Source organism: Hemitrygon akajei, chromosome 7 (assembly GCF_048418815.1).
Source record: "Hemitrygon akajei chromosome 7, sHemAka1.3, whole genome shotgun sequence".
Taxonomy (NCBI): domain Eukaryota; kingdom Metazoa; phylum Chordata; class Chondrichthyes; order Myliobatiformes; family Dasyatidae; genus Hemitrygon; species Hemitrygon akajei.
In genome coordinates this window covers 53583074-53601653 of record NC_133130.1, presented here as the reverse complement: position 1 = coordinate 53601653, position 18580 = coordinate 53583074, and the positions used below count along the sequence as shown (strand labels likewise).

Here is an 18580-nt window from a genome sequence, read left to right as displayed (position 1 = left end):
ATATTTACATTGGTTATGTGGATTAATTAGCCAACAGGGATGTTAGTGGGGAGGGATTAAGGGGAGGGGGGATGGGTAACACATATTTTCTTTTTCACACACTTTTATTCTGTAACTATTTGAAAACACAATAAAAAAAGTTTTTTTAAAAAAAAGGTACTTTTCAGTTTCCATTTAGCTTTACATATTCTAGGGAACAAACAAATGTATGGATTTTACTCCATAAAGGAGGTACAATACATTGTTGTTTTCAGACGTATGAATAGATCGAAATTTCGCTACACAATATTCTGTTCTAGTCACTGTAAATTGAAGTCCTGATTTGTAACACACCTCATGTTATTAAAATGTTCATCAGTCCACCTCTGGAAGATAAGCAAACTGCAAGGCTATGTACATGAGATTGCTGTATTCTGTACGAACAATGAGGAGCTTTGTTGGTGCACCACATTGAATTATGCCATCATATACTAGATATTGCGCAAAAAATTGAATGTTCTGATGATAACGAAACCAGAGTGTTGGTTTAGAAATATCCACTGATTGTGATGCTGTGATACGAATTAGATAAGATCTTTTGTATCTGTATTTGTATTTACATAAATAAGAACTGGTGTACAAACACTTTAGCAGTGATGTCCCATTGTTAACCGATGATTGAATTTATTTTTGTGAAGTGCAGACCATTTTATATATTGAGGGAGTTCACTAGAATTGTATTGATAGTTGTATACATATTCCCCCCCCCCCCCCCCATCCAGTGCCAGTGAGAAACTGCGAGAGCTCAACAGCACCATCAGTGACTTTCAAACCAAACACCCCAAAAGTATTTTCATTATTGCAGGTGATTTTAACCATGCAAATCTAAAGACGTCTTGCTTAAATTCTACCAGCATGTTGATTTTGCTTCCAGAGGTGAAAATACGCTAGACCTGGTTTACAGTAACATACCAGGTACCTATAAAGCAGTCTCTCGACCACACACTGGAAAAGCATTAGGCTACAGTCGGTCAACGATCCGATCAATTTTAGAGGATAAAGTGAGAATAATGGAGCATGTGAAAGACCCTGCCCTGAGGAAAGCTACAATTATTACAAAGCAACACAGTGGTTTAATTATTGAAATACCTACGTTTCTTAAGTGTTTTATATGCATAGAAAGGTGAAATATATACTATATACTAAGACAAACGCTTGACTAACTGATACTAAATAATACTGGATATACCTGTTCCAACTTAGTTATAATACCTAATACAAAGTAAATGCTATGCAAATAGTTGTTATATTGCTGAAAGACTGTGCAGCTCAGCTGATGTAGGTGCCAACAGATAGATTCATCTCTCTGGAACTATCCATTGTCCCCACAATCTTCAAGGTGCCAAATCATCATTTCAGTGCCAAAGAAGGTGACAGTAACCTGCCTAAATGACATCAGCCATTATGAAATGCTTTGAGCGACTGGTCGGGGAGCACATTAAGGCCTTACTCCCGGCTACACTGGTCCCTTTCTAGTTCAGTTATCGCTCGAATCGATCTACTGATGATGCATGATGCAATGCCTCTGCCCTCCACTCTGTCCTGTCCCAGCTGGAAAACAGGGTCTCATATGCCAGACTGCTGTTTGTAGACTTCACTTTGGCATTCAATACCATCATACCCCAGAAACTGGTGGGGAAACTGTCCTCGCTGGGTCTCAACACCTCCCTCTGCAATTGGATACTGGACATCTTAACAGTAAGGCACGGTCAGTCATGTGGGTAGCAATGTCTCTCGTCCCATTAAGTTGAGCACTAGGGCTCCCCAAGACTGTGTGCTCAGTCCACTGCTGTTCACACTGCTGACGTGTGACAGCTCAAACTGTAACATCAAGTTTGTGGATGATAATGAGAATGATGATGAGGCGGAGTATAGAGAGGAAGTGGAGCAGCTGATGGATTGTTTTGAGAAGAACAACCTAAGCTTGAATGAGGAGAAGAGAAAGGAAATCATTGTGGACATCAGGAAGGTGCAGACAAACCATTCCCCTCTGTAAATACATGACTCCTCTGTAGAGTTAAGTGCAGCAAGTTCCTGGGAGTTCACATCACAGATGACCTCACCTAGTCCTTTAATATCACCTCCCTGAACATGAAGGCACAGCAGCAGCTCTACTTCATACGAAGATCGAAGAAAGTGAAGCTCCCTCCCTGCTCATCTTAATTGTGTTTTACTAGAGCACTATCGACAGCGTCCTGACAAGTTGCATCTCCATCTGGTATGGGAGTAGTCGAGCATTGGACCAGAAGTTCCCTACAAAGGACTGTGAGAACAGCTGTGAGGACCATAGGGGTCTCCCTACCAATTATCAGGGATATTTATCAGGAGCATTGCACATGCAGGGCTCTTAGTATTATTAATGATCCCACTCATCCATCCAGCATCCTCTTGGACTTTTTTTCTACTATCAGGCAGGAGACTACGATGCATAAAAACATGAACAGTCAGGATGGGAAACAGTTTCTTCCCCCAGGGCATTAGGCTTTTGAACTCCCTGATGCTTTGTATTTGAAGTGGCACTGATTAATCTGTTCTGTACCTTACAGTATATAGTACTAATGCACTTTACTTTGTTATTTATGTGTGATTCATCAGTAGATTGTATCCATACCCTTCATAAGTTAACATGTGTTATTGTACTACTGTGCTTTACACCTTGGTTGGAAGAAACGTTGTCTTGTTTGTATATACATTATATGGTTATATACGTTATATACAGTTGAAGTCAGAAGTTTACATACACTTTAGCCAGATACGTTTAAACTCAGTTTTTCACAATTCTTGACATTTAATCGTAGAAAACATTCCCTGTCTTAGGTCAGTTAGGATCACTATGTTAAGAATGTGAAATGTCAGAATAATAGTAGAGAGAATGATTTATTTCAGCTTTTATTTGTTTCATCACTTTCCCAGTGGGTCAGAAGTTTACATACACTTTGTTAGTATTTGGTAGCATTGCCTTTAAATTGTTTAACTTGGGTCAAACATTTTTTTGAATATTTTTATTGAAGGAATGACACAATACAGAATACATAATGGATTACATTTTCCTCCATTTTGCTCCCCTCACCCAACCTCCCTGAGCATACCATGGCAGCTAATGTTTTTACAATAGAACACTTCTCAAATACAAGTACGGACATTTCACAGCCATATCCCCACACTACTTCAAGACGAAGGCCCACACACATCCACAACATGTCAGATGATCCAGAATACACTCATATTACAGTTCATCAAACACCCTGTGAGGTAAACCATATGCGTGTTAAAAGGGAGGCAACTTCCCAAGTACAGTCAAATGCCCTCAATTAGTAGGTAATTCCTCAAGACTCCCAAAATATGACAAGAAAGGTCCCCATTTCGAATAGAACTTTTTCACAGACTCCCTCAGAGTGAATTTAATCTTTTCTAATTCCAGAAAAAACATTACATCCTCTAACCAACCAGCAGCAGATGGGGGAGTGGCAGATTTCCATTCCAGCAAGATTCTCCTATGGGCCAAAAGTGATGTAAATGCAATGATATCCGACTGGTTTGCGTTTAAACCCAAAGCATCATCTGCCACACCAAATACAGCTATAAGCTATAAGGTCTCAGTATCAGCCCCAAAAGCTCACTGATGATTTTAAAAACCAGTGCCCAATAACCATCAAGCTGAGGGCAAGACCAGAATGCATGCACTAAACCAGCTGGGGAGAAGGAACACCTATCACAGCCAGCGTCTGTCCTAGGATATATGTCAGCAAGCCTGGCCTTACTTAAATATACCCTGTGTAAAACTTTAAATTGTATGAGCCTCAGTCTAGCACATGATGATGAGAAATGAACCCTATTCAATGCTTTTGCCCAATATCCTCAGCCAGATCCATACCAAGGTCATGCTCCCACCTAGGCTTAGTTTTGTTTAGATCTGAACTCCCAAAGACATCATCTGAAAGTATAGTACAGAGATCAGCCCTTTATTATTAAAACTAAGAGTGAGTTTTTCCCACAACATAGCAGGAGGTAGATAAGGAAAAGAGGGAAATAGTTCCTTGACAAAGTGGCAAATCTGCAGGTATTTTTAAAAAAATGATTATGCAGAAGGCTATATTTACTGCACAGGTTATCAAAACTTTCAAATATATTATCGGTGTACAAATCCTTAATGCACATAAGACCGTTCAAAGCCCATTGTCTAAAAACTGAATCGAGTGTGGAGGGAAGAAATAGATGGTTTCTACAAATGGGACCCAAAACTGAAGCTGATGTGAGCTTATAGTGGCAGCGAAATTGATTAAAAATTTTGAAGGTGGAGAGCACAACTGGATTAGATGTGAAATGAGAGGATTTCAATGGCAAGGAAGAATACACTAAAGGTGGGAGAGATGAAGAGTGGCAAGACCGTGTCTCAAGCAGGCACCAGTTTATATCTAGCTGGTGAAGCCAAAATAATACCTTTTGAATGTTCGATGCCCAGTAATAATAAAGCTAGGAAGGCCCATTCCACCTACGTCACGACCTCTTTGGAGAGTGTGCTTATTAACCCTTGGGACCTTATTTTCCCAAATAAAGGAGGTTATAGCGTGGTCAACTGATTTGAAAAATAACTTAGATTAGAAAACTGGCAAGCACAGGAACAAATAAAGAAATCTGGGAAGTGTAGTTATTTTCACTGATTGAATTCTCACAGCTATAGTAAGGGGTAAACTGCACCATCTCTCAAAATCAGCCTTCATTTGGCTAACCTGAGGCCTGTAGTTAGCTTCAAACAGAGATGTAAAAGAGCAAGTAACGTGTATTCCTAGGTATACAAAACCATCTTGAGAAAAAGGAACAGGCAAAGATTCTGCAGGGCCAGGTTATTAATGGGAAAGCATTTGCTTCTTTGAAGGTTCAGTTTATAGCCAGAGAAGGCTCCAAATTGACCTAATAATGACACAATAGCAGGACAGCTCCCTACAGATTTGCTAACATAAAGTAAGAGGTCGTCAGCATATAGGAATACACAGTGTTCCATGTCCCCTTCCCTAACGCCTTGAAATAATGTAGTTGACTTAAGTGCAATAGAAAGAGGCTCAATTGCAATTGCAAAAAGAAGAGGGGACAATGGGCAGCCCTGGCGAGTGCCACGTGTTGATGGGAAATAGATCGAAAATAATTTGTCTGTATACATGCTAAAGGCAAGTGATATAATAGCTTAACCCAGGCTACAAATATTCTGCCAAGTCCAAGTTTCTCCAAAACACTGAACAAGTATACCCACTCCATTCTATCGAATGCCTTCTCCGTGTCCAAGGAGATAACAATCTCTGGACTCAGAGACTCACTGGGTGAATAAACCACATCAGCCAGTCGACAGATATTAAAAAAAGAATGGTGATTTTTAATAAAACCTGTTTGATCATCTGAGATTATCTTGGGAAGGGGCGTTCTAAATGGCATGCAAGCACTTTAGCCAAAATTTTCACATCCACATTCAAAAGTGAGATGGGGTGATATGATCCACATTGAGTCGGCTCCTTGTCCTTTTTCAGAGGAAGTGAACTAGATGTCTGTGAAAGAGTGGGGGGGGGGGGGTAAGGAACCGTTCTCCAAAGATTACTGAAACACTTCTAGAAGGACCAGTATGAGCTTATCCTTAAATTTCTTATAAAATTCTATCGGATAACCATCAGGGCCTGGGGACGTACCACTCTGCATAGCCATAATGGCATTATTAATCTCTTCCTGCCCAAGAGCCTGATCTAATTCTCCACCTGCTCTGGTTCAAGAGTTAGTATTTCCAAATTATCTAAAAAATGTTCCATATTTGTTATATCTGAGGGAAACTCTGAGGTATTCAGAGAGGAATAAAAAGTTGCAAAGATGTTATTCATCTCTTTTGGATTGCTTGTCAGGTTTTGGTGCGTGTCTCTTATCTGGGGAATAAGTCATGATGCAGCTTGACGCTTCAAGTGATGAGCCATAAGCCGGCTTGCCTTGTCACCATATTCATAATAGAGGCCACGTGTCTTAAGAATTAATTGTTCTGATAGGTTTGTAGATAGAAGATTAAACTTCGCTTGCAAATCAGCCTGGCTTTTATATAATACTGCAGTGGGTGCCTCAGAATATTGCCTATTCAGGTGCAAAATAGATAGCAATAACACTTGCATTTCCTTCCTACGCTCTTCATTGGCATGTGAAGTATAAGATATTATTTGACCCCTCAAGTAAGCTTTTAAAGTTTCCCAAAGTAAAGAGTACAATACTGATTCAGTTTTGTTAATCTCAAAAAATGTGTCAATGTTAGCCGATATATAACTACAAAATTTCTCATTGGAAAGCAAAAGGGGGTTAAGTCTCCACAGAGGCCGTTCTCTAACGTTTAAAGGAAAACATAGGTCCAGTTTCATGGGCGAGGGATCAGATATAACTATAGCAGTGTACTCAATTTGTCTAATCATTGGTATCAAGGAGCTATCTATAAAGAAATAGTCTAGCCTGGAATAGGAGTGGTGAACATGAGAAAAGAAAGAGAATTGCCCAACTGATGGATTCAAAAATCTCCAAGGATCCATATAAGCATTTTGTTGCACAAACATCGAGAAGGCCTTTGCCATACCAGAAGATGTTCCCCTAAAGCTAGACCTATTAAGCAGTGGGTCAGTAGCACAGTTCAAATCTCCTGAAAAGATTAGCTGCTGTGTATTCAGGTTAGGTATTAATGACAAAACCTTATTTGCAAAGTGGACATCGTCCCAATTAGAAAATGACAGGTATCTGAAAAAGAGATCCAGAGACTATAAGAGAGTGGCCATTAGGGTCATTGATTACATCAGATGGTGTAAACTGCATTCTTTTGGTGATTAATATTGCCACCCCCCCGGACCTACTATTAAATCTGGAATGAAAAACCTGACTAATCCATGCTTTATGGAGTCTATTATGGTCTTCCACTCTTAAATGTGTCTCTTGTAAAAATAGTATATCTGCTTTTAATTGTTTCAGATGAGAGAAAACTTTAGCTCTTTTAACAGGACCATTGAGCCCCTTTACATTCCAAGAAATAAACCTCACAGGGTGGCCGCCATCAGCAGCACTCATGTTAACCGTATCAAAAGACACACAGGGCCCACAATCCAAAACAGTGCGAGGGCACAAGCTGCACACAATAACACACAATGAAAAGAAAGTCTGGCCAATCCGTAACACACAAAAGAATAAACTGCCATGGTAATCCCCCAAAACACTCCCCCCACCCCTTTACACAAACAAGAAAAAACAATTAACCCCCGAAACCTTAATCTCCCTGCCCAACTGAGGATGATTGCAGGCATTACCAAACAAAAAACTTCCAAAGCGTTCCCCATACAACCAAACCTTCAATCGAATCTAGGGTGGTTCCCCTCCTTAAAATTTGTACAGTCACTTATTCTACCTTTAATATATATTGGCTAAAGATAACATAGATCAAGCAAAGCATTAAAAAAAAACTAGGAAACTAAACGCCAGAGATGCAAATCCCAAATATTTACATTTTGCTGGTTGGAAGTTTTTGTTAATCAGTTTCTGCAGTATAGCAGTTCAACCTGATCGCGTTCCACAAATTAAACTGGAAAAAATAAACAAAGAAGTGAATTGCGAAAATTAACAGTTTGCCTTGGTGGGAGGCTCCTTCAATGCTGCATGAGTAACCTAAAAAAAGTCATTGCTCTTCTTGTTCTTCTCCCCAGCATGAATGGTAAAATTCTTTAGCTGCCCCTGGTATATCAAGATAATGCTTTTTACCTTCATGGATGACCCTGAGCCGGGCAGACAATAGACAGTAGGTGCAGGAGTGGGCCATTCAGCCCTTCTAGCCAGCACCGCCATTCACTGTGATCATGGCTGATCATACACAATCAGTACCCCGTTCCTGCCCTCTCTCCATATCCCTTGACCCCGCTATCTATAAGAGCTCTATCTAACTCTCTCTTGAATGCATCCAGGGACTTGGCCTCCACTGCCTTCTGGGGCAGAGCATTCCACATATCCACCACTCTCTGGGTGAAAAAGTTTTTCCGCACCTCTGTTCTAAATGGCCTACCAGGATACAGGAGACCGAACCTGACCCCTTTCCCATAAAGCAGGGATTTCACCTCCTTGAACACTGCTTGTTTTTTCCCCAGCTCCGCACTAAGATCTTCATGAAAAAGTACTCGATGCCCGCAGAAATACAACTCCTGCTGCCATCTACTGATGATGCATTGCTTATCTTGAAAGAAGTGAAAGAGAACCGGAAACGTTCTTGGTCTCGTTTGCTTGGCTTCAGAGACACCGGATGGTTTAGGCCCGACTTGGTGAGCACGCGAAAGTACGAGAGGCCTTGGGAAGAAATTTGTCCCCAGCACTTTGTCAAAAAACTCGGTCATGAATTTAACAGGGTTCGAACCTTCCAAATTTTTAGGAATGCCGACCACTCTCATATTGGATGTCTGTGACCGATTTTTGAGGTCATCTAGCTTTCCCTTCAGAAATGCGTTTTCGCTCTGCAACGCTGCAATGGCGGCTTCGGTGCTCACCAGTCAGTCACTATAATCATTCAGGCCATCTTCAACCTCACAAATGCGTTCATCGTGCGACTCGTAATTTGTTCCATGGTAGCATTCACTGGTGACAAAGCATCTTCAAGTTCTCTTTTCAGGGCAGAATGCACCGCTTGCGTCATGTCAGTAAGAAGTACTAAATGAAGCCGCTTGAGATCATCAGGTAGTGCAGGTCCAGCAGCATGCAACGGCGCCATAACTGTAACATCAGCTTTCTTGCTCAAGGCTTCGCTATCTTTTTCCCCAGTTTTATTTCAAAGGTGCATCTTATTTGCCATTTCAGTCCTGACCTCAATCCAATAGAAAATTTGTGGGCAGAACTGAAAAAGTGTGTGCGAGCAAGGAGGCCTACAAACCTGACTCAGCTACACCAGTTCTGTCGGGAGGAATGGAACAAAATTCCAGCAACTTATTGTGAGAAGCTTGTGGAAGGCTACCCAAAACGTTTGACCCAAGTTAAACAATTTATGTCAATGCTACCAAATACTAACAAAGTGTATGTAAACTTCCGACCCACTGAGAAAGTGATGAAAGAAATAAAAGCTGAAATAAATCATTCTGACATTTCACATTCTTAAAATAGTGATCCTAACTGACCTAAGACAGGAAATGTTTTCTAGGATTAAATATCAGCAATTGTGAAAAACTGAAAACTTCTGACTTTAACTGTACGTGTATGTAGTTAAGTAACAATAAACTTCACTTGACTTGCCTTATTTTTAAAATAATTTCATGCACAGAAAGAGGCAATGGCCAGTTATTTAAGACTAAATGTTATAATTTTACAGGAGTATTTTTCACATCTGTCAGCAGATTTGAAAATTGTAAATGACAGAATTAACCTCTCTTGGCCTGAAAATAAGCAGGCATGAGGTTTTATTCCTTTAACTTATGATTTGCTCTAAGAGAATGTAGTCAGTTTTAATTTTCTTCTTTTGTGTCTTGTTCCTACCTTAGTTCTCCAGATTTTTTCCTTTCTTCTTCTGCATATCGTGTACAATTAAATTCACCCATTATAATACACTCCCATTAGTTCTTCTGTTTATTTTTGAATATCTCATTGGTTAAAGAGAAGTATTTTTGTTGCATTATTAATCAGATGTGGATGCCCTCCTGTCTTAACAATGTTATTATCAGTTCATAGTACCTGCAAAGTTCTTTGGAAAGTAAGTTTAAAACTGAGACACGCAATTATGTAATCCTAACTTTCAGGACAAAATAGAAGAAGCCTAGCATCATCATAATTAGTCTATTATCTGATCTTTGGTCATTTCTTTGAACTCATCACTTTATCGTGCTTTTATTTAATTAAAGATCATTATTTACTTTCTTCCAGGATTTGGAGGATGCACTTCCATTAATAGAAAAATATAAGGGATGTTTACTGGCAATTGGAGAGGTAATGTCCAGTTTAGCATTTAAAATATTGTGGTTTATTTCTAGGGTACAAATGTTGGTTGTGTGGAAATCCCATCATCATACTGCTTCTGGAATATATTTAGTAAAGCAATATTTGATAATGTGATTCTTGTACCTTATTTTGATGCTGTGGTCAGTGTGGTGCACTGTTACCCAATGAAAATGAAAATACAATGGATTCTGGTTAATTGGGCCTTTGGTTAATAGGGTAGCGACTTATTTGGGACAATTATTAAAGAACAAAAACTAATACGGAAAATAGCCATTCTGTCCTTTATATATTTAAGCTATATGCCGCTAAATTGGGACAAGAGAATTTTGCCAAACAGTTTTTAACAAGTATCAGTCACATGCATTTGTGTGGCTGTTAGACACTACACTGTACTTAGAGCGAACAGTTTTTAAATAGCATCAGTTGCAAGGATTTGTGTTATGTTATTTATTTGGGCTGACTGATGTAGAATTAAAAAGCAGTGATTTTTGACACTGCTCATGCAGTCTATCATCTGCACCAGGTGTCTACACTGATTTTGTTCATTTACAGGCAATCAAAAGAACACGGCAGCATACACTGTATGTATTCCTCCGATAACTTTAGAAAGTAATACACAGTTTTGTAGTACTGTAGTAATATTGGTAATGTTCTAAATTGTTCTGTATTTCAGTTAAATAATTTGTTAGTCATTTAAATAGTAGTTTGTCTTTTTTAAACTATTTCCATGAAACTTTGGCTAATCGGGACATCCACTTAATCGGGCCAAAATGCACTGGACCCTGTGTGTGCCAATTAAATTCAATCCACTGTACATCTAAATTACTGAAATTTGTTTATTTTTAATATAACTTGCATTTATTTCTTTAAAATAGTAAATCATTATATGTAATCTTGTACAGTTTTTACATCCCTGTAAATCTAGTGTTTGATTTCCTTTGTAAAATAACATTTGGAAGCAGTATGTTAGTATAGTAATATGAAGCATGACATACTGAAACTGTAACATGCTTGGACACTTTATGGTTCTCAGACCTCTCCAGCAGTGGTGATTTCCTGGTGTTATTCTAGATTTGTTATCAACTAATTAATACAATTGATTGCTGTGATTAGTTAATAATTTCATTATCATTATATGATGTGATTCTCAGAATAGTAGAAAGTTAATGAGAAGAACCATGGCCTTTGATTATCCAGTTATTGTTCTGTTTCAGTGAAAAATAATGAATAGTATACTAACAGGCTCTTTTACTTTTTTGAGTAATGAAGGTTGCAATTAAATACTATACTTCAGTGGTGAAAAATCACCACTTACCTACCACAAGTTATTCACATGTTGAAGTCTAATATACAGTATCAATAGTGATTCCTAAACACAATCTGATGTAATGTCTTTTTCTGCTTACCCCTTTTTGAATTTTTTTCATCTACCATTGGATGTAGAGAGAAAAAAGACAATTTGTTTCCTTTCATTCCACATTATCATTATTTTTCATTCTTAATTTTTCATTATAAATTCAATTTGTTTGTTTCCACATTTTCCTCTGTTTCTACCATTGCTATTTTCCTTTATTGGTTGAGGAGGAAGTCGTTGGACAATTTGTTAATGAGGCCCCAAATGCAACATTACATTTCTATGCCAACATCAGATCAGTAGCCTAAAATACTGCAATAACAACTGGGGAGCATAAAAGTCTGCTTTTCAAGGCAAACCAGCTGTAACTAAAGCTTTGAAATATAATGTTTCTGTTGTTAAAAAGAAACTGTACATATCAAGACAACCCAGAAACACATTTTCTGGCATTAAACTATATAGACCCTTCATTTGTCCCATTTCTGTTTTTGCAGAAAATAATTAAATAAAAGAATAACCCAAATAAAGCAAAAGAAAAGGTATGCCAATCCTGCAATATTCTTAAGACTAGAATAACTGGACTATTTTTGCAAAATAACTGAAGAAATTGTACAAAATAGGAAGAGGTTATTTAGCTTTTCTTATCTGTGCCAGCTTTTGAAACAGCTGCTCAATTAATCTCATTCTTCCAGTATTTTCCCATAACCTTGTGGCTTTTTCTTGTTCATAGATGTAAGCTAATATTGAGAGCATTTGTATGTGTCTGTTCATATTTTACCAACTACACTGTGTAAACAAAAATTCTGTCTCTCCCCTTGCATCCACCCACCCAGCACCACTTCGCTCATTCCAACCAACGCAAACAGCTTAAACAATTATCTTTAAATTACAACATGAGTGAATCTACAGATGCTGGAAATAAATAAAAACACAAAATGCTGGCAGAACTCAGCAGGCCAGACAGCATCTATGGGAGGAGGTAGTGACGACGTTTCGGGCCAAAACCCTTCATCAGGAGTGAAGATCTTTAAACTACGTCCCTTAGTTATTGATCCTCCAGTCAGTAGGGACAGAATTTCCTTGCATAGTCTTATCAATTTGGCGTGTAACTCGGTGGCATGGGCTTGTTGGGCTGGAAGGGCCCGTTGCTATGCTATATCTCTTTTTTTAAAAAACTACTATGAATTCAAACTGAAGCCTCCCATTAATCTTCTTTAAGAAGAAAAAAAAACTTTTTCCCACTTAACTGATGCCTGTCATACCTGGTATAATTCAGCTAAATATTCTCACATCCTTTCCTAATAGTTGATATAATTACTGAAAATAAGCTAAGATTTATGCCTGTGAAACATAGTTCTTTATTCTCAGATGCCCATGTTTTACTCAGTGGCGCAAAATAATATCCAATCATATTGCATGTTAAAGCATAAACTTTCAATAGTGCAATGCAATAGAGCATTGAAATTGTGTCAGCCTACTGAACACTAAATGGTTCATATCACTCTGTCAACCAAAGCAAGGTGTTTTTAATGAAAATTCTGCAAATGCTTTTGAGCACATCTACATGAAATGTTGCCGTAGCAAAGCAGCACACATCATCGAAGATCCTCATCACTCAGGTCTTGCTCTTTTCTTGCTGCTGCCATCAGGTAGAAGGTTCAAGTGCCTCAGGACTCGCACCTCCATGTTCAAGAACAGTTATTACCCCTCAACCATCAGCCTCTTGAACAAAAGGGGATTTAAGGACTCGTTTATCTGTTTTATCTGTTTTTTTTCATGCTGATTATGTATTGCTATTTAAATATAATTATGGTCATACACTCACAGATAGTAATGTTTACTCATGTAATGGAAAATTTTAAGTTTACAACTGACAAAAGAAATGTAGTTAAATAGGACGTTAGTTGAACTGTGCCAACATCTAAACACAACAGCTGACAGTTTAGGTTTTATGATCAGTAGTACTCAAATTCAATCCAATGCCAATTGAGTCGTCCACTCTTCACAGCAAATAAAGTCTCTGATTGTTCTGATTTCAACATCAATCAGACAATTAAATAAAGTCTGAGCACAAGGAAATTTGTTTATACATTTCCGCTTTTAAAACAGGACATAAAGATTAAACATGTGCAACAGTTTTTTTCAGTCCATGGTTTCAAAGGCAGGGAAAAGAGCAAGGTCAATTATTAGATATTTTCAGCTCTCATTTCAGATGAAATATTGGACTGTAAAGTAACATTATAACCAGGTTTCATCTACAATGTCAAAATACACAGTATTTCTATTGTGAATTTAATGCAAGAATTTAAGCTTGATGCACGATCCATTTAAAGATACAAATGTGTTGAACCACTTCCTTACAAAATGCAAAACAGTTGTGTGTACAGTAATACATATTCACAGGATGTATCATTTCCAGTGGAATTTACAGATTTGTACATTATACGTTACCTATTATAATGTATAAATCTGTAAATTCACTGGAAAGTACAAGAAAGATTTAGATTAATATTAGAATTTTCATGGCAGTATAGAGTACTTGACAGCAAAATATTATTGAATTGTAGTTGAGATTACAAAAGCAGCAACCCATCAGTATATACCAGCTCCCTCAAACACATAATGTGAGAGCATTTTTTTTGTTTTTGTGAGATGTTGATATGAGGGTCCATATTATTGGCCTAGACTGAAATTAACCACTGCTCTTCTTTGAATCTTTTATGTCATCTGAGAAAGCAAACTGTTCAATGTAAAACTAGTAAAATAGCAAATGTTGGAATCTGAAACAACACCAAAAAATGATGGAAGAACTTAGCCATAACTATTTATTATCGTACTTAAAGATGCAGTTCTCCCTTGGAGAAACTGAAGGAGCCAGTATTTATGTGCTCAATTTATTGCAACAGAACTTGAACCCAGAGCTTCTGACACAGAGAAAAGAATACTACTAACTGATCAACAGTTGACACTAAAAGAGAGATTCTATAGATGTAATGGACTGGAAATAATATTTTTGATCATTTTTATTTGAAATTCTATGTCATGTTTGATGAAGTGATTATATACATAAAAATCCTCTCATCTATGCTTCTGATTTAATTCCAGGTTGGATTGGATTTCACCCCCCGTTTTGCCAGCACTGAGGTACAGAAGAATGAACAAAGAAAGGTCTTCATTGAACAAATTGAAATTGCAAAGAAGTTGGACTTACCTTTGTAAGTAAAAGCTCTTTCTTATGAAACAGCAAGGATTTTAAGGAGAAATTGAATGAAGTCATGTAACAACAGTGGAAAAAGAAAGAGTTCATGTTTCAAGCTGATGACCTTTTATCAAATAAATCATTAGTCTAAAATGTTATCTGTGTTTCTCCCTTCTAATGTCTTCTTTGGTTTTTGGGAGGTTTCATAATATCATGCAGGTTGCTTTACTATGCTGTAACTTTGTTGTTCAGAAATGCAGTTTTGAGATTTATTCTGATGCCTTAGGCTATGTAAGATTACCGTAGTTTCTTCCATGCTATGTTTTAAAGTTAATATTTCTCAATCCCTGTCCATTTTTAAGTACAGTAACTATTTGCATTGCCATGGAAATTAACAGTATGTGATTTAAATTCACTTTTCACTTTCATTGGCTAATCTTCCTTGATACCTACTTGACTCATTGTTTATAATACCAAGTGTTGATGAATAGGTGACAATTTTACATTTCGTTGTCTGAAGACCTTATACTGAAGAACTATTGCTAGTGTAATCTATTCACCAGACGATTGGTGCCAAAGGACCAGTCATTGTCATGATTGTCAGTCAATGCAATTGTTTCAGTCTAGAAGATTAATTTTTATTTTGGCATATTAGTAAGGTGTATTGTGGACTGGTCTGGTTTCAGTATCCCCAAAGACAAAATTACTGTATTACTGAAAGTCAAATTGGCTCCCAGATATTTATTTCAAAGTGATATTGCCAAAGTAGATGTTCCACAGACCAGGTGGAACCTCATTTCACCACTGTAAATCCTCAATTTTCTTTAGTGGTTTTATCTTGCTCCCTGTATAAAGCAACCTCAAAATGATTCAAGAAGTGGTTAAGGAAAATGCAGAGCAATGCACACAAAATTCTGGAGGAATTCAGCAGGTCAGGCAGCATCTATGGAAATGAATAAAGTGTTCATGTTTCAGGCCAAGACCCTTTTTCAGGAATGGGAAGGAAGGGGGAAGACAGCAGAATAAAACGTGGGGGAGGAGAGGAAGGACAAGCTAGATAATTGGAGAAGCCAGGTGCGTGGGAAAGGTGAAAAGTTGGAGAAGAAGGATTCTGATGGGGAGGAGAATGGGCCTTGGGGGGGAAAGGGAAGAAAGAGAGGCACCGGGGGAATCGATAGGCAGGTGAGGAGAAGAGGTAAAATGCCAGAGTGGGGAATAGAGGAAGAGGAAAAGGGAGGGGATAAAATTACTGGAATAGGAAATCAGTTTTTATTCTATTGGGTTGGAGGCTACCTAGATGGAATATGAGGTGTTGCTCCTCCACTCTGAGAGTGGCCTCATCACAGCAAAAGAGGAGGTCATGAACTGACATGTTGCAACAGGAATGGGGATAGGAATTTAAATGGTTTGCCCGGGAAATACTGTTTTTGGCAGAGGGAGTAGAGGTGCTCGACTCTAATTCTAATTTCCCTAATTTAAGTCGGGTCTCACCGATGTAGAGGAGTCTGCATTGGGAGCACTGGATATAATAGATGGGGTATTTTTTAATGTCTCTAAGCACACTTGTGTTGGCGCGTGGCCTAGTGGATAAAGCATTGGTCTAGTGATCTGAAGGTCACTGGTTCGAGCCTCAGGATGAGGCACATGTTGTGTCCTTGAGCGAGACATTTAACAACACATTGCTCTGCGTCGACACCCAAGCTGCGTGGGTCCTAGTGCCCTTCCCTTGGACAACATCGGTGGCGTGGAGAGGGGAAGGCTTGCAGCTTTGGCAATTGCTGGTCTCCCATACAACCCTATGAAAACTTTCCAAGGCGCAAATCCATGGTCTCATGAGACTAACGGATGGCTATAAAGCACACTTGTCCATCTATTAATCTATTAGCTATTACTAGAACCTTTGATTCAAAACAGAGTGAATGTTCAAGGTCTTCTGTTACTTTCACCCATCCACTTCAAGGTTCAATGTGTTGTATATTCAGGGATGCTCTTCTGCACACCATTGTTGTAATGTGTGGTTATATGAATTACTATTGCCTTGCTGTCAGCTTGAACCAATCTGGCCTTTCTCCTCTGACCTCTCTCATTAACAAGGCATTTTCACCCACAGAACTGCTGCTCACTGGATGTTTATTGTTTTTTGTACCACTCTCTGTTAACTTTGGAGACGGTTATATGTGAAAGTCTCAGGAGATCAGTTTCTGAGATACTCAAACCACTCTATCTGACACCAACAATCATACCACCATCAAAATCATTTAGGGTCACATTTCTTCCCCATTCTGTTGTTTGGACTGAACAACAATTTAACATCTTGACCATGTCTGCATCCTTTTATACATTGAGTTGCTGCCACATGATTGGCTGATTAGATATTTCCATTAATGAAAGGTGCTGTACAGGAGTACCTAATAAAGTGGCCACAGAGTGAATGTACCACAAGTTCCAATTTATGGCCCAGAATTGCCATCAGGATTTCTCAGTGCATTGAGGGGAGATTTCATCTCCTGCTGCTGGAATAGAGAACATGTGTCATTAGGACAAAAGGATTTGCCAAGTTTGTTACCTTCTTTAAGACTTGAGAGATGATAAATTGCACTGATGTTACCATTTCTGGCTACACATGTGAACTCAGAGCTTCCGATGAACCTCAGAAGTGACCACACCCTTTTGTTTCCACCACAAACAGTGATAGACAGTGATCAAATGGTGCAAGATCTTACCACCATACAGACTTCGAACTTCATGTGACAGATTACCTTACAATGAATCTGTGCCTACAAGTGTAGACTGAAAGGCTGTTCCTCAATTAGGCTGATGATGGCTGCCTATCTCCAACCCTACGAATCAGCTTGAAACATCACTGCAACCATCTTGTTGACACTAAGTTATTTACGTATTTTGCAATACAGTGTGGATTAGGCCCTTCTGCCCTGTGAGCCACATTGCCCCATCATCCCCCAACAAATATGATTAGCCCTAACCTAATCACAGGATAATTTACAATGACCAGTTAACCTATCTTTGGACCGTGGGGTAGAAACCAAAGGGCTCAGATCAAACCCACATATTCCACGTGGAGGAGACTTACAGAGCAGCACCAGAATTTAACTCCGAATATCAGAACACCCTGAGCTGTAATAGCTTTGGCTGTAGTTGAATATTGTGGTTTGATCTGTTCCTGTCTGATTATGTGCAGATATTCCTTTCAGCAATGATTGAGAGATTGTACATTGACTTCCAGCCATAGTTTCAAAGGTACATTTAATGTCAGATAAATGTGTACAATATACATCCTGAAATGCTTTCTCTTCGCATGCTCCCATTAAATTGGTTGGATTTAATGGGAGTATAATGTAGCTTAATGTTGATTAATTTCAATGGATGTGAAATTTCTCATGTTAATGTACACCAGTTAGGCATTCAATCTCAATTTCAAATCAAATTACACACAAGCACTTGCAGGAAGGGTAAGTGCACCACTGGCACTGGAACATCACGACTCCCCTCATCCTTCCCAACAACCAACACCCCCCAACCCACACACACAGAGCTCTCCCCACTATGACACCATTTGTGTTCGTGCATTTCTAATCTCCCATTCAAAAAGGATCTATTGGCCTCAGATGGATTGAGACATGGATTCTCCAAAATTAGCACTAGAACTAAAAAAGGTTGATAACAAGTGGAGGTTCAATGTCAAAAATTGTGTGGCGATCCATTCATAAATAATTAATGAATGTTATAGGGTGGATAAAGAAAAATTTCCTCTGGTGGTGAGCAACCAGATTTGGAACAAGGCAAATAATATTAAGACAAGAGCCATGTCATTTAGGAGTAAAGTGAAGAATTAGTTCTTCAGACTGAAATCTGGAGCCTGAAAGAAGTCTGTAGTTACAGGTCAATTGAAACTTTCAAGATTAAGAGCATAGGCTGTTTATTAAGTACCGTGAATGAAGTGGGTATGGAGCAGCCATTGTAGGACTGAATGGCGAAAGCAAACTCCTCTGGTTCCAAAGTTCCTT

At 38.6% G+C, this 18580-nt stretch overlaps 1 protein-coding gene across 3 annotated transcripts in view; it reads left to right on the top strand.

Annotated features, from left to right (window-relative positions):
- LOC140730452 (putative deoxyribonuclease TATDN3) overlaps positions 1-18580 on the top strand; it is an 81179-nt gene that overhangs the window by 31345 nt on the left and 31254 nt on the right. For all 3 annotated transcript variants that reach the window (XM_073050872.1, XM_073050871.1, XM_073050870.1), the window contains exons 5-6: positions 9928-9990; positions 14462-14571. In XM_073050872.1, coding sequence (XP_072906973.1) covers positions 9928-9990; positions 14462-14571 — 173 coding nt within the window. The remainder of the gene's footprint in view (positions 1-9927; positions 9991-14461; positions 14572-18580) is intronic.